General features: G+C 46.1%; 1 protein-coding gene across 1 annotated transcript; it reads left to right on the forward strand.

Moving 5' to 3' along the window:
• The first annotated feature begins 464 nt into the window (after nucleotides 1–464).
• Nucleotides 465–16,208, forward strand: LOC115083796 (zinc finger protein 665-like). The gene is made up of 3 exons (XM_029587817.1): nucleotides 465–682; nucleotides 2,561–2,687; nucleotides 10,147–16,208. The coding sequence occupies exons 1-3, from the start codon at nucleotides 659–661 to the stop codon at nucleotides 12,822–12,824; spliced, it is 2,829 nt and encodes a 942-aa protein (XP_029443677.1). The 5' UTR covers nucleotides 465–658; the 3' UTR covers nucleotides 12,825–16,208.
• Nucleotides 16,209–25,665: the final 9,457 nt, after the last annotated feature.

Here is a 25,665-nt window from a genome sequence, read left to right on the forward strand (position 1 = left end):
TCACACTCTTGCACGCTGGCCAGAGGAGGTCTCACTCTCCTGTACTTTCCTATCCTATACTAGTCAGAGGATGTCTCACACTCTTGCACGCTGGCCAGAGGAGGTCTCACTTCCCTGCCCCATTCTAGCCAGAGGCGGTCTCACTCTCTTGCACTTTTCTGCTTCCAGATATGCTCCGTTAGTTGGGAGCCTGATGGAAATTTTAGAGCTGTGAGAAAGTCGCTACATTCGTAGCTAAGTTGTCCAAGAATGGCTAAATTAGCTCCCTGCCTCATTCACAGTTCTAAAATCTCCATTTGGTTCAGAGACTCCAGATTTATCTATAAAATAGCTAAACTGGCAAAACCGCATCCCACACTTGCGACTTCAAACATCCTCGGTGCACCGTGATGTCATCATTGCGCGCTCACTCTGTAATTCTCGCCTCCCTCCTGGGTGATGTCATCAGACTGCGCCCATCAGGAAGCGGAGCTGCTCTGCCCACTTGCAGCTGCTGAAAGTCGGATCCAGAGAAGAAGAAACTCGTCTCTCCTCCTCGAGCTCTGCCTCTTAGTTTTACTCTCCCCCTTGTAACAGTAAGAGGCAAACAATTAGCTCTTCCCCAGCTCCAGAAAGAACCTCTAATTCATTTCTTATCCTGAAAGCAGCAGAGAGGAAAATGCCTGCAGGAGCTTCTCCTCAGGTAGGAGATTGCCTCAGTTTCCTGCCCGCTCTGTATAAACACTAGGAACATAAATGCCATGCGAGGTCAGAGCAATGCTCCATCAACCACAGCATCCTGTCTTCAACAGGGGCCAGGTGATCGGGATGTATCCTGCAAATCCCAATACAAAAGTCTGTTTTATGTTGTTCTGTGGAAGAAATAAGATGTGGAGAAACTGAAGTCTATCTTTCTGGCTAATAAGTATTTATGGATCTGTCCCACAGTCTATCCTTTTCTCTTTGTCATCTCACTCCAGTCTCCCCCTTTAATGTCTCTCTCAACCAACCAGTCTCTCTTCCCTCATTATTCTTTCTCTCGTTCCTGCCTGCTCACTCTCCCTATCCTGCAGTAAGCTCTAACCCAAATTCCTTATTGTATTGTTATAATTACCTCCTGCCTTTACTTTCTTCCAGCTATTTAAGCTTCCCAAGTTTTTACTCCTTGTTAAATGTAACTTTGCTTTATTCACCTCTCTTGTTAATTACTTTTATTTATTGCTTCAGTTATACCCTTGTTCTATGTAAACCGATCCGATATGGTTATTACTATGAAGGTCGGTATAAAAAAGTGTTAAATAAATAAATAAATAAATAATGGTCCTCTCATTTTCTTCTCCAGCTCCCCCAGTAAGTCCTCCTTGATTTACTTGCTGCTGCTGCTGTCAGCCTCCTGTACCCCCACCACTACAGCCAAAACCATGTATCTTTTGTTACTGTGAACCACACTGCCAGTTATTTCTGGCAGGGTCAGGCAGGAGAGACTAGCAGCAGTAAGAACTAGCTGCAGACGTGGTGGTGGTGGAATCTGGCCTGTGTGGGTGGATACACAGAGCAAAAGACAAGCCCACAGTGCAGAAGAAGAGCATCTGCACCAGTGGTGGGAATCCATAGGGTAGGAGGTGGGGCAAAGAGCAGTCACGTGGCTACAGCAGTGGTGGAAAAAGCCATTACAGAGTGATGTATTGGAAAAAGTGGGGGGTGGGGGCGGATTTGAGGGGAGATCATGGAAAGACTGATAAAGATGTTAAGGAGGTAGTAAGAAGGGAAGAGAATGAGTTGGCAGAGCTATGAACTGCTTCCCATGTGAAAAAGTAAAAAAACAGGACCTGAAAACCAGAAGGGAAACAGGATCAATGAGTACTGAAGTTTATATTTTATGGAAATATATATGGCTCATTTTCTTTAAAATAAGCCTTCCTCTCCCAATCTTATCATGGAACCCTTCACTGTATCTGATAAAGGTTAAATTCCGCCCCCAGTCCCCCCTGGTTATCTCCCCCCACCCCCCTTAGCTATTGTTCATTATTATCAACATTGTTCCTCTGTAAAGCAACTCCGCTGCTGTTATGTTTCAATGTAAACCAATGTGATGTCTCCAACGAATGTCGGTATAGTAAAAACTTTAAATAAAGAAAGAAACTACTAATGGAGATTGTGATAATTTGTGAGCATGTATAATCATCACGCTATGCTTTTAACATCCTTTAATTACTAAGTGGTTAAAAAAGGGAGAACTTCATAATGGCAGGTATTAAACATTGCAATCCTGCCCTCTCTGTACAAACACTGCTGCAGGTTTGTAACTTGGGACACTGCAGAGTCAGTCCTGACTCTGATGGGACCCTCAGCAGACCTGAGACACAGAAAAGGCAATTTGGGACCCGCCTGGGTGTAAGGAGAGAGAACGGGAGTCCCACAAAGAGAGGTTTTGTGTCCCAGGTGCTGAGTGTAACTGGTTTCCAGTAGCAATAGTCCTGCTCTGGGACTGTGTGTTATGTAACTGTGAATTATACACACAGAGGAAGCTCTCCGCCTACCCTACCCAGAAGGTGCTGAGTGTTTCTGGTCTGTGTTTCAGGTCCCAGTAACCTTTGAGGATATCGCCATTCTTTTCTCCCAGGAAGAATGGGAGGATTTACAGGAATGGCAGAAGAAGCTTTATGAGGATGTAATGAAGGAGAATTATCAGAACCTCATCTCACTGGGTAAGGAGAGAAGATTTTAAGAAATTCATATTTTTGGAGGGGAGAAGGGAATATTTCATTATTGAGTGAAGTTGGGTCTTCTGCTCCCTGAGTCGGCTGAAATTGGACCCAGGATTTATGCAGAGGCAGCATTCATTGGCCCGGGAAGGACAGGCAATCTTGGTCATTGCTCAGGGGTGACACCGACTAATTAGAAACAGGGCCCATGACTGCAGGGTTCAAGAAGGTGCCTTGGTGCCTGCCTCCAGCTCAGGGCCATCGCTGCAATGTGCAGACTTACAGAGTCATTAATCAAATTGCGTTATGGCGTTTTTGCATGCGAAAAACCGGCTTAATGCACGTGCTAAGTGTCATAACGCATGGCGCGATGCAAATGTTTAAAAGGGGAGGGATTGAGGAGGAGTCCGGGGCAGGGTTTCTGAAAAAGTGGGCTGGCTTCGCACTTTATGAAGCCATAACACCCAGTATCGCACAGTTTTAATGCTGAAAATAACGTTATGATATTATGTATGTTTTACTGTAAACCGCCTAGGTGGATAGATCTCTACCCCACTGTGCAGTATATAAAAACTTTTAAATAAATAAATACATTGCATTAAGCTGTGCGCTATCGTGTGTTTTGCCCATAACGCAATTTGCAATTTTTTCATAAATTCCGTTTTGGGCATTTTTAGGCTGGGGAAGGGCCTGAGTTGTGGGAGGAGATGGAGGGGGAGGGCCTGAGAGGAGAGGGGAGAACAATATAACCCGGAATTTTATTGTGGAAAATGCTTAAATTTAAAGCAACACTGTAGCAGGAGAAGAAACGCTGATAAACAACCTCAAGAAAAAAGAAGCATTACAGTAATGAGAATAGCGTCACCGGCAGAGACAGAGAAGGTCACCGGGTTATATTGTTCTTCACAGAACCTTGGTGGTCCCCCTGAGGAAGGAAGATATTGACCCTTCCGAAACATTGCAATGTCGGGGTTTAAAAGAAGAGGTTAACTCGAGTTAAAAGAAGAGTTTCACTCGAGATATTTTTGGATAGTTCCACTGCAGTCTTTATCTCCCGGTGCTCAAGCACACGTAATGAAGTGCACTCTTTTCATAACATGAATGACTGATGATTATAACTATTAGCACATAGGGGGGGGGGAGGGGTTCTAATTGTCCCCCTGTTTTCATCGGTGAACATAGCCAATTTTAGCCAATGTTCCCCCAAATGTGATGCCGTGACAACCTTCTCTTCCCTTAATTTCATAGCTAAGGGCTCCACCGCTGAAATGAATAAGAGAGGAGAAAGGGGGCAGGCGAAAGAGGGGGAGAGTTCTCCATTCCAAAGAATGCGAGCACTGGGATTACCGTACATCACCGACAGTCATCCCAGCAGGTTTCCCCTGAAACCATACTGCTGTAATAATGCCCAGAACATAAAGTCCCATGTTAGCAAGTCAAACGCTTTCTCAGCGTCTAAACCTCACCTCAGAGCATTAGAGTCGGACGTGGCACTGAAAGCCGTGATAAGGCGCCGTGCGTTCTTAACACAACGATGTCCTTCGACAAAACCAGTCTGGTGGCCACGTATCAGAGATGGAAGCATTCAATTAATTCTGCCAGCTAGGACCGCAGCTAGAATGTTCCGATCCACATTTAGGAGGGATAGGGGCCTCCAGGACCCTACTTCCAAGGGGATCTTTTCCCCTTTTGGGGAACATTGGCTAAAATTGGCTATGTTCACCGACGATGTATTATTATTTGTTAGCAGACCGTTAGAGAGTGCGCTGGTGATAGTAAATATTTTCTTGCGTTTTCGAAAGATGGCTGGTTTAAAAATACATTTCAAGAAGTCAGAGGCACTGGTGAATCATCCCGAAGTTAGCATGCTCTGGGCTGGCCCGTTCTCGTTTCCCTTTGCTCGTGCCGACCGAAAGATTACATACTTGGGAGCATGGGCCCCTAGGAAGCTCAGTTCCATATCTACGCTTCATGTCGTACAGGTTCTCACTGGAGGCTGTGCTCAGCTCCCGGTGTGGCGGGCACTAACCATGATCTTTTCTGGGGTGGTGCGCTCTCTCATTAAAATGGTGATTCTCCCCCAAAGTTTATCCAAAATGCAAATGCTCCCATTTTGGTTGCCAGCGAATGATCTGAAAAGCTTTCGATCGTCTTTTCTCAATGTTATTTGGAATGGGAAGGCTGCCGGGATCAGTTATGCAAAGCTGATGTGCGGAAGGGACTACAGGGGCTGGATTTTCCGGGCCTTCGGTACTACAAGGCCTGCCAGGTGCATTTTCTGGGCGAGTGGATCTCAGGCAAATATGCGCACTGTGAAGAGAAACTGAAAACGTATCTCCCTGGTTCCCTGCGTACCTTCTTCACACTGTGGACAAGCAGGTGCTGAAACTGCATGAATATCCTGTGGTGTTGGCGTGGCGATGGCGGCGTAAGATAAGTTTAAGAGCACGACAGTCTATGCATACGCCCCTTCTCGGCAACAAAGACCAAGCCTGGTTTAGAATATGGGTCAACTTTAGATATTGGAAAGAACAAGGGATAACGCGGGTATCAGATTATATACGAAGAGGACGGTTTCACTTGCACAGCCTTTGATCAACTGCAAAGATTTCATCACAGACTGTCCTCGCCATTTTTTTTATGCCTTTTTGCAGACTCGAGACTAACTAGCACCATTGTCTTGGACAGATGGAGACCTCTTTTTCACGGGATGTACGAGCGGTGTCGACAAAGGGGGAATTCAATCTCAGACTGGCACAACATGTGTGAGACGCAGTTTATGGAAGGGCTTGTTCAGTGATGGCCCGTGCTGTTCTCGGATGAGATCTCAGCAGAGGTCCTTCAAAAGTGTTTTAAAGAAGCCTAGGCCTTTTTCGAGCCTCTGGTTTAAGAGAGATGCAGTTTAAAATGCTTCATCTTGCGTGTATCGATGACGCAAAAAATGGCACAAAATGCGAAGAGCAACGTCGGCTTACGTGGACAGAATGCACAGCCGGACCTGGAACTTTTCCGCGTCGCTGCATCACGTGCACTGAGCTGGATGCTTTCCGGTCAGCAGTTCTTCGTGCGATGTCTTAACTGCAGTGCCACGTTCTGGAGAGCCAGTGTTGTTGGGAAGACTCTCTTGCTCTGGCAAAACCCAACCTGATCACATCACGTTTGTGCACTGGCCTGGGCATGTAAATGTGTTCCCTTTGGATTGGATAGGGGAGGTTGGGCCTTCCTTTGATGTGTGGGTGGACAAAATGACTCAACGTACGTAAACAGAGTGGCGGGACATGAAATTTGCTAAACGTTCAGGCTCTACCCTATGTGCTGAAGCTTGGAAAAGATTCTGGGATCATTTACCGGCGTTGGTGGAAACCCATCTTGGAGAGTTGGCCTGCTCTACTGACTGGAGGGGGGAGAGGACTCTGTCCGTGCCCAGATGGCTCCACTGCTTCTGCTTCAAAGCTGATTTCTCAATAAGTAAGGGTTGGGGGTGGTTTTGGCTGAGTCCCTTGTCCGCTGGTATCCTTGGTAGTCTGCTTCGGTGGGGGAGTGTGTCCCAGAATCTAGGCAAAGCCATTTGAAATTGTTAAAGGCTGTATACTGAGGGGCAGGGCATTCATTGCAATGTGGGGAGTGCGGTTTGGTACGTGACGGGTGTATGGGAAGCGTGTGAATGTGTTGGATCCGGCGGCGGGATTGAGTTTGGCTTGGGGGGGGGGGTTGGATGAGTATGATACTGAGGGAATATATGGTGGGGGGGAGATTGCCTTATAACACGGGGCATGAGTTTGGAATGCCACTTTCAATAAAAATGATTTTGCAAAAAAAAAAAAGAATCTAATGGTACCATTTTATGAATAGAAATTAGAAATCATGCCGCACTATTTAATTATTTTAGATTCAGCCCATGCCTTTTCATTGTATCTCAAGGTGAATTACATTCAGGGATTGGAGATATTTCCCTGTCATCTGAGGGCTTTCAGTTGAAGGGTCTTGTTTGCTAAGCTTTTTTTCCCCCATAGACACAGATTAGGGGGAAAAGGCTTAGTAAGTGAGGCCCTAAGTTTGTAGCGATTAGTGTCACAGCGTTGCTTAAAATTGAAATGTAAATGAATTCTCTATATCGTGTTGCATTGGTCTTCCAGAAGCTGCTTGAGACCTGGACTACGGTCTCCTTACTGCCTGCCCTGACCTTTGGCTCGGCCCAGGACTCTCTCTCCTTGTCTTAGCTCTGAGGGGCTATCGCCTGAGTCCTACTGGGCCACCTGGAACTCAAAGGCCCAACCCGTGGGGAGCAGGGCTGGGAGAGGTAAAACTCCAGTGCACTCCCAGCCCGGGGCACATCCACCAGCTGACAGTGTGGGCCTAGGCGGCTCGCCCTCTAGACCGTGCCAACCATGCCCCAGCACAGGAGGCCCCTTCACTTACAGGATTGCTTTCGGCTATCCTGGGGGTTGCACAGCACATCCAGCAGCAGCAAGGGATCCTGGACCGGGGGACAGAGTTCTCCAGAGACTCGCTGGAGGAATGGACAGCGTGCAAACGCCACCGCTGATGCTGGCTCTTCTTTCGAGGCCCATTCCACTTCTGCCACCGCCTCCCCATTACCTTGGAGAGGCCCAAACGAATGCCAGGGTTTTGCTGGACCAGTGCCGAATGCACTTCGCGTGCCAGCCCACCTTGTTCCCCCGCTGACCGCCCCAGAGTGACCCGCATGCTCTTGGTACTAGATGGTAGGGCTCTGGCCTGGAGGGGGGTCCCCATTTTGGGAACGAGAGGACCTGATTCTCCCATGACCTCCAGGAATTCCTTCGCCAGTTCCACCTCGCCTTTGACAAACCTGGCTGGGCCTCTTCCACGGGCAGCTGAACTCCTTCGCGTCCAAAGAACCCGCAGCATGAGAGAGTACGCCATACATTACCGTGCTCCAGTCTCGGAGCTCCAACGGGCAGAGGACAGCCAGATAGCCGTTTTCTGGCAGGGATTGTCTGGCCAGATCAAGGGTGTGCTGGCTGGGCATGATGTTCCGCCAACTATTGGAGGGTGTGATCGCACTGGCCATCTGAGTAGACTGGAGGTTTCAAGACTAGACCCAGGAAAACAAGGCTTCTCGACGACCGTTCCGTTTGACTCCTCTTTTCCAGTACTCCCAGTCCAGAACCCGCTCCTCCTGCGGCACAGCCCATGCAATTGGGCCATGTAAGACTCTCTCAGGATGAGAAAGAGAGGAGGCAGCCCCGGGAACCTAAAGACCTAGCCAGTGGGGAGCGTGGCTGGTATAGGTGAAACTCCAGTCCATTCCCAGCCCAGGGCATGTCCATCAACTGGCAGCATGGGCCGAGGGGGTTCACCCTTTAGGCTGCATCAACCACGCCCTGGCACAAAGTCCACTTCGCTTACAAGTTGTATTTCTTTTTACATATTCATGTTATGGAATTATTCTCTGCTAATTTTATTTTGTCTTTTGATATCGTGGTAGTTTTGACTGATGGTTATTTTATGCTTGTCTAGTTTTAATTTATTTATTAAAAGTTTGTATGCAGTATTGTATTTATTATTTGATGACAATGATTTTTTATTACACACTGCCTTATGCTTTCATGGGAAGAGGGTTATTTAAATCCACATAAATCAAATACTATTAGGCCTGGTGAGTTACATAAAAAACCAGGCACTGATCCTTGGCAACATATCTGACTGTCGACAAAGTGACGGCGATTGCATGAGGACCAGAAGGAAGCAAGACCTACTCTGCAGCTGCACCCACTGCACTGCATCCCAGCCAGCAGATTCTCTTCCTAAGTCCCACCCTCAACCCTGCAGGAGGACAAGGAGGAAGCAAGACCTGCTCTGCAGCTGCACCCACTGCACTGCATCCCAGCCAGCAGATCCTCTTCCTAAGCCCCACCCTCAATCCTGCAGGAGGACAAGGAGGAAGCAAGACCTGCTCTGCAGCTGCACCCACTGCAAGGCACTGCATCCCAGCCAGCAGATCTTCTTCCTAACTCCCACCCTCAACCCTGCAGAGGGACAGAGAGGAAGCAAGTCCTGCACTGCAGCTGCACCCACTGCACTGCATCCCAGCCAGCAGATCCTCTTCCTAACTCCCACCCTCAACCCTGCAGGAGGACAAGGAGGAAGCAAGACCTGCTCTGCAGCTGCACCCACTGCACTGCATCCCAGCCAGCAGATCCTCTTCCTAAGTCCCACCCTCAACCCTGCAGGAGGACAAGGAGGAAGCAAGACCTGCTCTGCAGCTGCACCCACTGCACTGCATCCTGCATCCCAGCCACCAGATCCTCTTCCTAAGTCCCTCCCTCAACCCTGCAGGAGGACAAGGAGGAAGCAAGACCTGCTCTGCAGCTGCACCCACTGCACTGCATCCTGCATCCCAGCCAGCAGATCCTCTTCCTAAGTCCCACCCTCAGCCCTGCAGGAGGTCAAGGAGGAAGCAAGACCTGCTCTGCAGCTCCACCCACTGCACTGCATCCTTCATCCCAGCCACCTGATCCTCTTCCTAAGTCCCTCCCTCAACCCTGCAGGAGGACAAATAGGAAGCAAGGACTGCTCTGCAGCTGCACCCACTGCACTGCATCCTGCCTCCCAGCCAGAAGATCCTCTTCCTACCTCCCACCCTCAACTCTGCCCTGAAGCCCTTTTTTTCCCCATTTGGGGCTGTTCTGAGGCCCAAACACTGGGAGGAGAGCAGCTACAGCTGAAAGGTAATGAGCCAGAGTGAGTCTGAGTCTGCATCTGCTCTGCTTTCAGGTCCCGTCTCCTATAGAAAATATAGGAGGATGTCAGGTAACCACAGGGCCTGAGAGCGGAGCAGACACTGACGCAGTCTCATATCAACTCTTTAACATTCAGCTGCAGCTGCTCCCTCCCAGAGATCAGAACCAGCCTCAAAAGGAATAAAGTCCACAGAGAAGGGAAGCATTAATTTTAGTAGAAATGCGATGGGGGGAGTGAGAGAGAGAAGGAGAAGTGTTTTGTTTTCCCAATCATAAACTGGTGGTTGGCTGGGAGGAAGAGCTGCTTTTGTTTTTGGGGGGTTTTTTTATGGACAATACTGTTGGCTGTTTAGGAGAGAGGGGGGGGGGAACGTTTTTAAGAGCAACTATCCCCTCCCTCAAAATAGTTATTTAATTGGCTAGTTACCTCCTTAAAAAGACACAGACCAGCTGCTTAGCTGATTTATGAGATTAAACAGTGGGTGGGGGAGGTGTATTTCCACTGCCAGAGATACCACTGGCCCACAGAATTTAAGGAAAGTAGTTAGCCAGTCCCTGGCATTCAGAAGGTTGAGAAACACTGATGTAGTTCATCCGAGAATGTTGCAGAGAGGAGGTGACGTGGCTGCTTTACACCCCTGTACCCTCGGAGGGGTTAATACTGGGAAAAACCTGACCGTTGTCACTCTGAGTCTCCCTCACATCAAGTAATTTCTATCCTTTATTTTCTTATCCAGAGATCGATGAGTCCAAGGGAAGACACAAGAAGACGCATCCTGAGGAACCCACTAAACATCTGGAGGTGACTAACACTGTATCAGGGGAAGAGGGAGGGGATACCTGTCCATGTTGTGACTGGGAGAGAAACAGCTGGGCTCAATGTAAACCACAGGAGAGTCCAAGAAACCCAGCAGGAGACTCCACTGAGAATGTGACTCCCTGTGAGCAAAGTACTGATGATATCCCTCACACTAAGGAGCAACAGGAAACCAAGACAACAGAAGAGTATGAGTGTAATGATTGTGGGGACTGCTACATGGATCAGAGCTCTCTAAAATCTCACCAAAGACTGCATGGAGGAGAGAGACCATATACATGTACAGACTGTGGTAAGATCTTCTATCAGGAACAGCAGCTTACAGCGCACCAGAAATTCCACACTAACCAAGATAAATCATTCCCCTGTCCTGAGTGTGGAATAAAATTCCTTCAGAAAAAATACCTGGAAATACACCAGAGAATGCACTTGGAAGAAAAACCATTGAAGTCTACTAAATATGGAAAAGTCTTGAGGCTTAAGAATTCTTTAAATAAATATATGAATGTTCACAGTTCAGAGAGAGCCTTTCCCAGTAGTAAATGTAGTGTAAGCTTCAGACGGAAGCAATTTCTCTCACAACACCTGAATATTCACACTGGAGAGAGACCCTTTCCTGGCATTAAATATGGGAAAAGCTTCAGGCTGAAACAATATCTTACAAAACACCCGAGAGTGCTTACTGGGATGAGACCCCTTTCATGCAGTGAATTCGGAAAAAGATTTGCAAATAAATTAATATTAAAAGCTCACCAGAAGAATCATATGAGAGAGAAACCATTTCCATGTAGTGAATGCAATAAAACCTTCATTTTTCCATCGCAACTGAAAAACCACCAAATGAGTCACAAAAGAGAAAAATCAATTATATATTCAGACTTGCGAAAGCATCAAACGGCCCATATGAAAGAAAAAACATTTGCATGTGCTGAGCATGGTGAATGCGTTCATAAGGGATTGGAATGGAAAACGCAACGAATAAACCACACAGGAGAGAATCCATACACATGTACTGATTGTGGTAAAAGCTTCTATTGGAAATCAAAACTGGAAACTCATCAAATGATCCACACAGGAGAGAAACCATACAAATGTACAGAGTGTGATAAATGCTTCCGTGCAAAAGCACACCTAAAAATTCATCAAATGATTCACACAGGAGAGAAACCATACACGTGTACCGAGTGTGATAAATGCTTCCGCGTGAGATCACAACTGAAAAGTCATCAAAAGATTCACACGGGAGAGAAACCCTACATATGTACTGAGTGTCATAAACATTTCAGTGAAAAACTAAGTCTGAAAAGGCATCAAAAGATCCACACTGGAGAGAAACCATACACATGTACTGAGTGTGATAAAAGTTTCAAAAGCAGATCAGCACTGAAAAGGCATCAAGGAATCCACACAGGAGCAAATCCATATAAATGTAATGGATGTGATAAAAGCTTTTATTGGAGATCAGAACTGGAAAAGCATCAAATGAGCCATGTTAGTGAGAAACCATACACATGTACGGAATGTGATAAATGCTTCAAAAGCAGATTAGAACTGAAAAATCATCAAATGTTCCACATGGCTGAAAAACCATACTCATGTACTGAGTGTTATAAAAGCTTCACAAGGAAATCAGACCTGAAAAGGCATCAAGTGATACACATGGGAGAGAATCCATATAAATGTACTGAGTGTGATAAAAGCTTCTGTTGGAAATCAGACCTGGAAAAGCATCAAGTAATCCACATGACTGATAAACCATACACATGTACTGAGTGTGCTAAAAGCTTCAAAAGGACATCAGCACTGAAAAGGCATCAAGTGATCCACACAGGAGAGAAACCATACACATGTACAGAGTGTGATAAAAACTTCACACAGAAATCTTGCCTGAAAAAACATCAAATGTTCCACATGGCTGAAAAACCATATTCATGTACTGAGTGCAATAAAAGCTTCAAAAGCAGATTAGAACTGAAAAGGCATCAAGTAATCCACACAGGTGGGATTCTATTTAAATGTACTGATTGTGATAAAAGCTTCTATTGGCGATCAGCATTAAAAAGGCATCAAGTAAACCACACGAGAGAGAAACCATACATGTGTACTGAGTGTGATAAAAGCTTCAAAAGGAGATCAGAACTGAAAAGGCATCAAATGATACATACAAGAGAGAATCCATATAAATGTACCGAGTGTGATAGAAGCTTTTATTGGAGATCACACCTAAAAATGCATAAGATGACCCACACAGGACAGAAACCATATAAATGTGCTGAGTGTGATAAATGCTTCACACTGAAATGTTACCTGAAAGTTCATCAAATGAGCCACATAGCTGAAAAGCCGTACTCATGTACTGAGTGTAATAAAAGTTTCAAAGTGAGATCAGAACTGAAAAGGCATCAAGTGATTCACACAGGAGTGAAACTGTACACATGTACTAAATGCGATAAAAGCTTCTATACGAGATCAAACCTAAAACAGCATGAGATGGCCCACATGAGAGAGAATCTGTATATTTGTATTGAGTGTGATAAAAGCTTCTGTCAGCTATCAGAACTGAGAACACACAAAATAAGCCATGCAGGAGAGAAATGATTTACATCTACCGAGTATGATAAAAGCTTCAGGCCGAAATCAGACCAGAGTGTCTACACTGATCCTTAAGTATCATGCGATGCAATCAGAGACAAGCAATTGAGGAGGAAAGATGCAAAAATATTCCTAGTAATATTGGGAGCCACTGGCTTAATTAAGAAGAGGTTTCATGTGCATGTTGATCTATTGCCTATAAAGATTGCACCCTATCAACTCCAGAAGGCAGCTTTCTTTGGCACAATTAAAGTACTAACAAGAGCATTCATTGTAAAGCGGCTGACAAGTGAAGTTTATTCCTCTCCAGGTATGTGCAAAACAAACCCATTTGGAGACACCGTGGACCTCTGAATACAAAACAGAGGTAATGCCCTGCTGTTTTCATGCTAAAAATCCTATATTTAAATCAAGAGGTTCATAAAGCATGCCAAAAATTGGAAGAAAGAGGAACAGTAATAAGGAAAAGGAAACTGTAAGATCTTTAATAAGAAAAAGAAGTGTGGAAGTGATGCCAGTCTGGAGCCCTTAAGAGCTGCTGCAGAAAGAGAAATACAGAGGAGAGCTGGAGTAAAGTGCTAGCAGGAGTAGGAAGGAGAGGTGAGCTTAGACCTGAAGGGGAGAGATTGATTATCGCAGCACAGGTCAGCGGATTACAGAGAAGATGGTTACAGCCAGCATAGACTGAAATGGTAAAACAGATAAAATCAGATTATATAAAACAGAGCTAGAAACAGTTTCACACCTCGCTGCTGGGCGCCAAGTGTTGATGTCAGAAGGCCTGGATACAGAAAGGCGTAGTAAGGTGTCTCGGCTCATCCCCTGGGAATTGTATAAACAGGAGAGCATCTCTGTACCAGAAAAGGACTGGGATCACAACCCTGAGGGAATGAAGAAGTTGTGATCACCTGGGACATCCCCATTCCAACAGACAAAAAGCTCAAAACCAGAAAAGCACCAGAACAGCATTGCTGCCAGACGTGTCAGTACAAAGTGACCATTCTGTGCACCATAGAGACAGAGAGAGGAGAACCTCGAGTATCAAATGATGCAAACCGAGACCAAGAAATGTGACAGAAAGATCCAGAAATGTTCCCAATGGTATTGGGAGTCAGTGGCCTTCCAGCTCCATCTAGACATGCTGCATATACATATAACATCTTATGAACCCCAGAAGGAAGCTCTCTTTGGCACAGTACAAGTATTGTGAAGGGCACTAGCAGTATTTGAGGGACTGAGATCAAATTCAGCATAATCTGGCTTAGGAGTGAGGTTCATTCCTGTCTGTGCAGTTTCTTAACGCACAAATAATTCTTTTTATAAATTCCCAATGCAGTAAACTAATGTTTTACTAATGCATTGGGAGTAAAACAATTGCACAGAAAATGTGTGTACAGAAAAGCATTAGCACACAGAAAACATAGTTTATGTGCACATATCACATTTTCCATGCATAAAATAAGATTTATGCGCACAAAAAAATGATTTCTGCACATACATTATTTTATGCATGGAAAACATGCTTCCTGATCATCCAGTCAGACGAAGCCTGAAGAATGGGTTATGCCCACCGACCAGCAGGTGGAGACAGAGTTCAGCAGACTTGCTGACATCACCCCCTTATATGCATCCGTGCTGACCTCGGCCTGCCAGTGATCTCTGTCACCAGCAGATGGTAAACGAGCATCCCGTGCTCTGTCTGAACCCCGGTTAGGCTGGTTTAAGAGGAAAGACATTTTGGAGGGCAGCTCCTGGGGTAAAATGGCACGTCCTCCCTCCCTCAGGTGAGCAGAGCCCTGGGAAAGACGTTCTTGATTCGAAAGGCAGCTCCTGAGATGTAAGAATTTTCTCCCTCCCGTGGTTGAGTAGGGCTTGAGCCAGGGGCTTCAGTTTCTGGTGTTAGGACTGGGCTAGTGTGGGGCTGCCTGTCCATGAAGTTTAAAAACAAAAACCCCAAAAAATGAAGACCAGAGCCGTGCATGAGGAGCACGGAAGCACCGGCATCAGAACGGCCTTGGGGTAGGAGTCTTGGACTGGTCGGAGGTCCAGGGCTTCCTCATTCTTTCTCTTGTTGGTAGCAGGGAGCAATGGCTGCCTCAGCAGAGCGCAGGAAAAGGACCGCGCTCTGCGACCCGCAGGCACCTGAACAGGGGGTGCAGCAAAACTTTGCAGAGTGCCTGGAGGAGAAGGGAACGCAAGAAATTTCCATCTGTTGATTGGTGGACATAACCCAGGCGTCTGGTCTACTGAAGAGGAATGGTCATTGCAGCACCGGACAGTGGACTATGCACCGAGATGGGTCACGGCCAGAGTAGAAAAGACCGGCGAAACGGACAAATGCAGATTCTGCAGGACAGAACTGGAAACGGTTTCACGCCTCCTCGTTGCTGGATGTGACGTGCGGATGTGAGAAGCCTGTGCACGGAGAGGCAGAACAATGCGGCACGGCTCGTCCACTGGAAATTGTATAAACATTCTCGTTCCGTAGAGACACAATCCTGTCCCAGTGCCTTCATGTGCTGGCCACGTTGTGTTACCTCTAGGGCAGATCCAGAAATGGAGGACTGGTCGAGGGCCGGGCTGGGATTTCTGGGTCAGTTATGGAATGAGGAAGGTCGGATTACATTTTGACGCTTGAAAAGCGAGTCTGGATTGAGGACAGAGTCCCTGGAAATTTATGTCCGGATTAAAGAGGTTCTCCTAAAAACAGACGAGTTGGCTGAGATAGAAGAGTGCCATCCAAAAGAAGGATGCACCATAATATCCCCCTTATGTAGTGCGATCACTGTGACTTATGGGGAAAGAGAACCCCCTTTATCTCTGGGAGCTCAGTTGGAATGAGGATCTAGGACAGGACCAGCAGGAGGGAGGCTGGAAAAGAATAGGACAGCGGTGCATTGAGTGACTGTGCAGGACATCGAGATCCCCCCTCTGTGTTTCACCAAGATTTATCCTTCCATCCCTTGACCATGCTGGAGAGATGGTGGGAGAAGAGGGCTCCAGTATATACACCTGGAGGACGTGAACAAGTTAAAGATTTCTGGAGAAAGATCGATGCCAAAGTGGGTGAAGTCCTTGGGCTTGTGATGGTGCAGAATCTGAGGGAGGGGGGGGACACAGCATCTTTGATGCAATTATAGGCCCCAGCAAGTTTCTTACGGTAGTAACTGCCGCTCTGTGCTGGTTACCCCCATGTTTCTGTTAAGGGTAGTAAATGCCACTCCATGCAGGTTACCCCCATGTTTCTGTTAAGGGTAGTAACTGCTGCTCTGTGTTGGTTAACCCTTTATTTCTTTTAAGGTTAGTAACTGCTGCTCCATGCCAGTTACCCCCATGTTTCTGTTAAGGGTAGTAACTGCCACTCCATGCAGGTTACCTCTATGCATTCTGGTAAGGGTAGTAACTGCCGCTCCGTGCAGGTTACCCCCATGTTTCTGTTAAGGGTAGTAGCTGCCGCTCCATGCAGGTTACCCCCATGTTTCTGTTAAGTGTAGTAACTGCTGCTCCATGCCAGTTACCCCCTTGTTTCTGTTAAGGGTAGTAACTGCTGCTCCATGCCAGTTACCCCCTTGTTTCTGTTAAGGGTAGTAACTGCCGCTCCGTGCAGGTTACCCCCATGTCTCTGTTAAGGGTAGTAACTGCTGCTCCGTGCAGGTTACCCCATGTTTCTGTTAAAGGTAGTAACTGCCGCTCTGTGCTAGTTGCCCCCATGTTTCTGTTAAGGGTAGTAACTGCTGCTCCATGCCAGTTACCCCCTTGTTTCTGTTAAGGGTAGTAACTGCCGCTCCGTGCAGGTTACCCCCATGTCTCTGTTAAGGGTAGTAACTGCTGCTCCGTGCAGGTTACCCCATGTTTCTGTTAAAGGTAGTATCTGCTGCTCCATGCAGGTTACCCCCATTTTTCTGTTAAGGGTAGTAACTGCCGCTCCGTGCAGGTTACTCCCTTGTTTCTGTTAAGGGTAGTAACTGCCGCTCTGTGCTAGTTGCCCCCATGTTTCTGTTAAGGGTAGTAACTGCCGCTCTGTGCTGGTTGCCCCCATGTTTCTGTTAAGGGTAGTAACTGCCGCTCTGTGCTAGTTGCCCCCATGTTTCTGTTAAGGGTAGTAACTGCCGCTCTGTGCTAGTTGCCCCCATGTTTCTGTTAAGGGTAGTAACTGCCGCTCCGTTCAGGTTACCCACATGTTTCTCTTAAGTGTAATAACTGCTGCTTTACTGCAGGTTTAAAGGTAATAATATTAACAATCAAAACCAAGCAACTGTCAAACCCATAACAAAATTACTGCTAGCAGTGTTTTTACAGGGTGAGCAGCCTGCTTGATGATTCAGACACTGCTGCTGCTTGAACGTGCAATGCTTTAGGACTCAGCCGTAGAACCAGTCCTGTGCTTTTTCCCTAATGGCCTAATGAGGACAAGATATATTTATTTGGGTCTCTGAAAATAAAATGGAGATAATGTACTGTAGCTGAATACATTAAAATGTAGGAGCAAGACCCAATAAAACCTAACTACTGTATATTTGCTGACAAGATGGAGTCTGCCTTGCAAAGGCTCATGGAATGCTTGACATCTTTTTCTGAACAAGGAAAGTGTAATGGGACTGGACTCTTGTGCTGTGGTGTGGTTGGCACAGCCTAGTGGGTGAACCCACTTGGCCCACACCAACAGCTGGTGAACGTGCCCTGGCCTGCGACTGGAGTTGAGGCTTCGCCTTTACCGGCCCCTGGTTCCCTGTAGGTTGGGGCTGGCAGGTCTTAGGCGATGGTCCCTCAGGGCAGAGACAAGAAAGAGAGAGAGAGAGAGAGAGAGTCTGGGGCCAGGCTGAAGTCAGGGCAAGGCCGCAAGCAGAGTGTGGTTAACGGCCAAGGGAAAGGCCAATACTGGGAATCGGTCTAAGGCAGGGTGAGGTAAGAAGAGGCAAGGAAGCAGGAGCCGGTGAGGCAACACGTCCTGCACACAAGGCAGAAGACCCGTTGCTGAGGCAAGCTGCTGGCGTCGTGGTTGGGTTTATATACCCAGCCGCTTGACATCATCAGGAAGCGCTGGAGTTGTGATTTCCTGCTGTGGGGTGTCGCGCATACGTGCACCTGGTGAGCAGCATGCCAGGAAGGGTGGTCGCTGGTGTACTCAGCCGATGGCAGCACGTTGGGCTGAGTGCAGTCGCTTACAGAAAGACAATTTTCTACACAGGAAGATGAAGGACTGTTTTCCTGCAAAATCAGAGCTGGCGAGGCGCCACTGAGGCTGCGTTTTATGGCTTAGTTTCACAGACCCACCTATTAGCACGCGTGGCTTTATCAGAAACATGTTTGATACAAATCTCTGGTCAGGATCTCTCTGGCCAAGAGCTGACCTGCCTGTTTGGTCCAATACTTCAGGTCTTTTTTTCAATCTATTGCTGGTCTTGAAGCTCATTGGTTTTCTTTTTCATAAACTTAGCTGTTCAAACCCTAGTTCGAGGGGTTTTAGGGGTCAGGGAGGATAGGGGAGAAGGCTGGCAGGGTAGATAGAGGGTTTAGGAAGTTCCCGGAGCGGACTGGGAGGGAACTGGGGAAAGGCCCTATCATGTCGCCACGCAATTGTTACAAAATTTAACCCCTGACGTGCGCAACTTGGTACTCGCACGCACATGTGTGTGCTGATAGAAAATCTGGCGCACATGTGCACGTGGATAGCAGATTTTATAACACGCGTGCGTTGGAGCTCGCATGTTATAAAATCGGCGTGTCTGTGTGTTTCGACTGTTGCTGCCCGACGTCTTCACTCCGCCCTCCTTACCTCTCTGGCGACTCCTCCCACGGTTGACGGACGTTTGGCTGCCGCGGTGTCTGCCTGCCGTCCTCTCCGGCGTCCCCAGTCCGGCTTGGGCGCTGCCTCCCATCATGCTGTCCAGTGCCGTGCGGCCCTACTTCAAATACTTTCTTTGGCGCAAACCTCAGGGGCATCTCCCTGTGATGACGTCACGTATCCCGGATACAAAAAGCCTACATTACTGCTAGCTACTCGAGTTAGCAAGGAACCCCTTACGGATGGGATTCGCTCTCCGTACCTAGCTACTCTGCCTCTCCATTATTGGACTTATTCTATTTGGGGTATCCGCTCCTCGGGTGCCTCTCTCTTCTCTTTCAGGTCGCTGTCTGGAACCGGTACTCGCTCCTCGAGGGCCCATGTTCCCGGACTCGCTGCCTGGACTTCACTTCTGCCTGGAAGATACTGCTGTCTACTTTTCTCAGAGCTGTTCCCTGGAACCAGGTACTCGCTCCTCGAGGGCCTGCTTTATTTCAGCTCCTGTGATTCCTACCGAGAGGAACCGCTGTGTGAGTACTCAACCAATGAGGCTCTATTCCAGAACCCTACATATACTTCATTGTACTCACTGTCTCAGTTTCTCTCCTGTACAGCACAGCCATTGTGGGATCGCTGTTCCAGTGCCCTGAGGGACTACAAGCCCAGCCGGGCTTCATCTCTGCTCACTACTGCCACCTCTGGTGGCTCCTCTATACTGTTAATAAAAGATCAATCTCTGTGTTGTGTGTCCTTAAGCTGAGCCTGACCTGTGGCCCCTCACTGGACTCCCCCCCGTGGGCGTGGTCAGCAGCCACAGTGTCCAAGGGTCCACCCAAAACCTTACAAACAATAACACTGTGTGCACATGGGTCTGAAAATTCACCTTTTAGTTTCTTGTTTATTCTTAATGATAAGAACCAGAGCATATTTGCTAATATTTATTCCTCTTAACATCTGACAATCATTAGGCTTATTGTGATAGATTTATTTGATAAAGTTAATAAAGCCCCTAATAAAATATCTGTTATCCAAGACAAACAGAATTGTGATATCTGTGATAAACTCAGGTAAATCATGAAGGAAATATTGTATATAAATTATAATATTCAAATTGCCTGACAATAAAATACATAATTTTGCTTGACATTTTCAGACATATAATGAAACCTGAGCTTATGTGAAACTTCCTGGTTTCCAAGATTATTATTATTATTCCTCATATGGTTGGTTCTCCCTCCTTCCTGCAACATCAAGACTCAATACAAAGTTAGTTGTTGGGAAAAAAGCAAAAGGACTTGTCATTCTGATTGTTGCCTGAAAATGTAAGAAAAGATTTTTTTCTCTAATGCAGGGTCTCCCAACCTTTTCAAGCCCAAGGACAACTTAGATTAACACAAATGTTGTGTGACACACCAGACTCCACTGACTATGCAATGCGGACATGACGAGGATTTATATGGTCAAAAGAAGAGCCAGGGAAGCACTGAAATCCCCACCAGCCTCTCTTCCAAATTGTAAAACAAATGAAGAGAGTTAGCAAAGACTGAGACTGGAAGGATTCAAAGGAGAGGGAAAATGAGGAGGTGATGTGTGCGCTGCAAAAAGCTGGGCCTAGTTATCCGTGCCCTGCCTGCTGCCCGTGGCTCCTGCTGAAGCTAAGAAGAGGAAGCATGCATAGTTACACATGACCTTAGAAAGGATCTCCTACCTGTTTAAGAGCCACCACTAATGCTGGGAGGAAGAGGGGCCTAGTGGTTGGCACCAAAGAACCCAGAGGCTCTAATTTCCCTTCTTCCAATGACACTTGTAACCTTGAGTAAGTCAGTTAATATCTCCCATTGCCTCAGGTACCCACTTATATTGTAAGGTCTTTGGGGTAGTGTATATTTGCAGAGCAAGAGACAGCTCTAGCAGGCATGATGAGTGTGCACAGAACTGCAGCTGTGGTGCTCAAGAGCCATATCAGAAAAAGAAACATTGCCAGCGGGGAGATCTGATAACCAAACAAAAGGACTCGTGCTGGAAACCACTGGCGCCCTGGTGAGACTGTAACTCAAATAAAAGAGAGATAACCTGTGGGAACAGGAAAACATACTAATATTGGTGTCAACAATAATGGGCTAGGCTAAGATGAAAATAAATAGTTCCAACTATTATGCTGTGCTGAGATAAGAGGAAATTGGTAAACAAAGAGAGAAATTTTCTATATAAGCAGCTAATGTGCAAGCAGAAGGAGCTCCGACAGTGACTGTCAGGTCACTTGTCTCTCCTTCCCGATACTCTGTCTTATTTTGCATACCAATAAATGCTAACCTGACTGAGTACTGAGTCTGTTTATCTGTAAACAGGGGCATAAGCACTGTAAGAATTCTTCAGTAGGCACTTCTGCCTGAATACTTATCACATCCTACAGCATTTGTATATCCACTAGTACTATAAAAATGAACTAACTGAGATTCTGGAAGTTAATTAAGGCACAGTTATTTCCTTTTAAGGAATGGTGGGAAGTATCTCTTAATTGTCGTCCTTGGTAGCATCCGGTGGGCATTGCTTTTGAAAGAAGTGCTGGAGCTTGTGGGCTGGGTGTAGTGGTAATGTTTTGGAAAGGAGGGAGATGGACTGTAGGGATAGTTGTTATTATGAATGCTGGACTTACAAACCACATTTATTGTCTCTCAGGAAGTGAGTAGTTCTTTTCTGTTTCTGGCATTTCGCTGTTTTCATATTAATCTTGAGTAGTTAATCTCCTGTGCTGCGAATACCATTCAGAGGTGCCACCGGTCCGGGTTTGAGTCTGGTGGGGGAGGGGGAGAAGTTAATCTCCAGGACCCCTGGCCCAGTCGCCAAAATAACAGCAAGGACACCAAAAGTGGTGTTCAAAATAAAGTCTTCACTGCAAATCAAACAAAAGTATCTGAGCCAAAATTACACAAAATAAAGATCAGTATCAAAAAAATCACAGCAATAAAAAATGTGGTAGCCTTGTTCATCTCTCTTGCGCCATTATCCACAAGGCAAAGCCCTCTCTCTTGTCCAGAGGTTTGAATAACTGGAAAGGGTCCCAACACTCAGCTAGCAAAAAGAGAGAAGCAGAGCAAAATCCCCAAATGCGGGTCAAAACTCTGTAGTCCCAGGTCAAAACTGTTCAGATGGCTCTAATACCAGAGCCCAACCTGTCGCCTTTGCTGCCTCCAATCCAAAAGTCCAAAATACACTTCTTTGCACCCTTGTTTTTCTAGTCGCTTGGGCAAAGAGAACCAAAATGACCCAGCCTGTCCTTTCAGACTGGACACAGTTCCAACTTCTCCACTGCAATCCGCGTCCTCTTCGTTTGATCCAAGACCTCGGGGAGTGAGGCTATGACCACTCCTCTCTCTTTTCTTGAGACTATGGGGGTGATCTCCAGCTTCTTTTTCTCTTCTCCAGTGCCTCCTTTGGGCTGCTCCTGACCCTCTCTGTTCAGATCCTGGGCGGGATCTTCCTCCTGACTCCCGCAGCCATGCCTAACCCTTTGAAGAACTGAGCACGCTCCAAGGAAAGCCTTTCCACGAAAAAAAAAAAAAAGTAGGGCTATAGTGGTGGGAGGAATCCCAAATACCACAAACTCCTTTCTAGAAAAATACTCGAGATCAATGTTAGTGACTGGCAAAGCCCCTTCACACACCTTTTCTGCATTGATGATGCAGATTCTGTTGGCATGAGATTTTATGTACTATGTGTTTGTCTTTTAATTATTTTATTCACTTTATTGCATGCTGTGTATTATATGAATATGTAAGTTAGAATACATAAATATGATTTATACACATATTTTTGCAATTAGCGATTAACACATTTTAATAGATATACATTTTTAAATAAAAAATGATGTGTTCATATTGTTTTCTGAGGGATTGATAGCCATGTTAGTCTGGTATAGCAAAAATGAGCAGGAATAGGGTGACACCTTGTAAACTAACAATGTATTAATATTATTGTGACTCTTGTTGTAAGGTCCTGACCTGGATCTGAGCGTCAGGCAGTGGTGATTTTTCCATGGCACACCTGATCAGGCCTGAAGGTGCACTGGTTGGGAAACACTGATCTAATGTGTATTATTTTGGTTTATTTTTTATTCATAAATTCTATATTTATTTAATAGCAATAGATCTCACAAGAGATGTGTGAAACCTATTTTATCAAAAGAAAACTGGTGTCAGGTTCTTGTGGTATTGACCCTGCAGAACTCTGGAGTCTCTCCAGGCCATGACAGATCCTTTCTGTGGTTCCATTTAAAGCCAGGGAGTTTTTAATATCTGACCACTTTTAAGAGCATTTTGGGGTGCACTGAGACCTGCGCTGTTTAACATATTCATAAATGATCTGCAAAAGGGAACAATGAGTGAGGTGATCAGATCTTCAGATGATACAAAATTATATCAAAGCTGTTAAAACAGCAGAGGATTATGAGGGACTGCAGAAGGGACTTTGTGACACTAGGAGAATTGGGCATCTGAAAGGCAGATGAAATTTAATGTGGGAACATGCTAAGTGATGCACAGAGAGAAAAATAATCCCAACTACAGGGTCACAATGCTGGAGTCTGTATGAGGAGCCACCATCCAGGAAAAGAACCTTGAAGTCATTGTGGACAATACACTGAAAGTCTCAGCGCCGTGTGTGGCTGCAGTCAAAAAAGCAAACAGGAATGATCTGAAAAGGAATGGCGAATAAAACAGAAACTATTTTATTGCTTCTATATTGAGCCATAGCGCAGACCTTGAGTATTGTGTGCAGTTTTGGTTTCTCCATCTCAACATGATACAGCAGATATAAAAAAGGCGCAGAGGAGTGTAACAAACATGATAAAGGGAATGAAACAGCTTTCCTATGGAGAGAGGCTATGCAGATTAGGGTTCTTCAGCTTGGAAAAGTGATGTCTGAGGGGGATATAATAGAAATTTATATAATCATGAGTGGGGTGGAATGGGTAAATGAAGAAAAGTTTATTTTTTCAAGTGATATCAAAACACAGGGCTACTCCATGAAACTAACAACCAGCACATTCAAAACAAATCATAGAAAGTACTTTTCCACTTAACGCACAATCAAACCGTGGAATCTGCTGTCAGAGGTGTGGACAAGGTCAGAAGAGGTGTGGACAAGTTCCTAGAAGAAAAATTCCTTAAAACGTTATTAACTACTTTAGACTATAGAATACTATTGCCATGCCTGGGAGTGAGTAAGAAGAAATGGATGTACAGTGTGGGATCTGCCAGGTATTTGTGACCAGGACTGGCTGTAGTTGGTGACAGCAAGCTTGGCTTGATGGACCTTGGTCTGACCCAGCATGGCATTTCTTATGTTAAAGGGGAAAGGGATGTTAGAGTGACAAGAAGGTGACAGAGAAACCCTACATTTCTGATTATTTGTTAAAAAAAAGTCTCTGGCCAGGAGAATGAGCCCCGGTCTAGAGGAGGAACTATTTCTACCCTCATTACTAAGTCTGTATAACTGCATCGTGCGAGCTGTGAGTGAAAGGAGGGACAGCTTCTTGTTTGGTTTTTTTTAAAATGATCATCCATGTTGTAGATTATCTCTTGTGCAATATCACAGAGTGATAGAGCAGTGGAAGGTGGGGGAGGGAGGAATTAGGGGATGGGTTTGTAATTCTGTATCGTCTTGTAGAGAAATACGAATGCCTGAAGTTTTTTCATGCACTCTTCAGGTGGATCCAAGACTATTTAGACAACATTGTTTATTCAATGTCTGTCCAAAATTATTGTTTGAAAGTCTGTGTCTGTATTACTGAACCAGAATAAAAAATATTTGAAATGCTAAGAAAATGAGGAAGATGGGATTTAACTCAGAATGGGGAGGCAGAGAGAAAATGAAAAGACCCAAAGTAAGCAGAGAGAGAGAGGGGAGAAATCATCCCTGGCACAAAGATTGGACAGTTTGTTTGCTGTGAGTTTGATGAGGATTTCTGTGCTGGATCAAGGATGGTGGGAGTGTGGGGGGGATACAGCCTGTGCTCCCCAGGGAGAATAAGGAATTTTACTGTAAGGACAGTGCGAGGGAGGGAGACAAAACTGCTCAAAAACTGCTGCACCTTGGCCATTCTTGTTCTTAATAACAATAAACACCCCCCCCCCAAACTATTATTCTATGAACATCATCACTTTGCGATCTCTGTAAAAATGAAACCCATGAACGCACCACCATACAGTATTCCAATCCCTACTTGGAAATAAAAGTCACTAGATCCGGTGTGAAAAGTAGCTAAACTGGGGTTGCGCAGTGGTGGCAGCCCAGCTGGTGAGCCTAAGAGTGGTGGGAAAAGAAGGGCGGCTCCCACACATTCTCCTGCGCTCTCAGAATCTGACACACACTCACATTCTCTCAGTCACACACACACACGTTCTGAGACACACTCAGGCACTGACGCGCTCTCTCACATACCCAGCCATCCACACACATTCTCCTGCTCTCTCAGAAACTGACACACGCTCACATTCTCTCAGTCACACACACACACGTTCTGAGACACACTCAGGCACTGACGCGCTTTCTTAGATACCCGGCCATCCACACACGCTCTCTCAGTCACACACACACATTCTGAGACACACTCAGGCACTGACGCGCTTTCTCACATACCCGGCCACACACACATTCTCCTGCTCTCTCAGAAACTGACACATGCTCACATTCTCTCAGTCACACATACACACACACGTTCTGAGACACACTCAGGCACTGACGCACTTTCTCAGATACCCGGCCATCCACACACATTCTCTCAGTCACACATACACACACACATTCTGAGACACACTCAGGCACTGACGTGCTTTCTCAGATACCCAGCCATCCACACACATTCTCCTGCTCTCTCAGAAACTGACACACGCTCACATTCTCTAAGTCACACACACACATTCTGAGACACACTCGGGTACTGACGGGCTTTCTCAGATACCTGGCCATCCACACACATTCTCCTGCTCTCTCAGAAACTGACACACGCTCACATTCTCTAAGTCACACACACACATTCTGAGACACACTCGGGTACTGACG

The sequence above is a fragment of the Rhinatrema bivittatum genome, chromosome 2 (genome assembly GCF_901001135.1).
Source record: "Rhinatrema bivittatum chromosome 2, aRhiBiv1.1, whole genome shotgun sequence".
Classification (NCBI taxonomy): Eukaryota; Metazoa; Chordata; class Amphibia; order Gymnophiona; family Rhinatrematidae; genus Rhinatrema; species Rhinatrema bivittatum.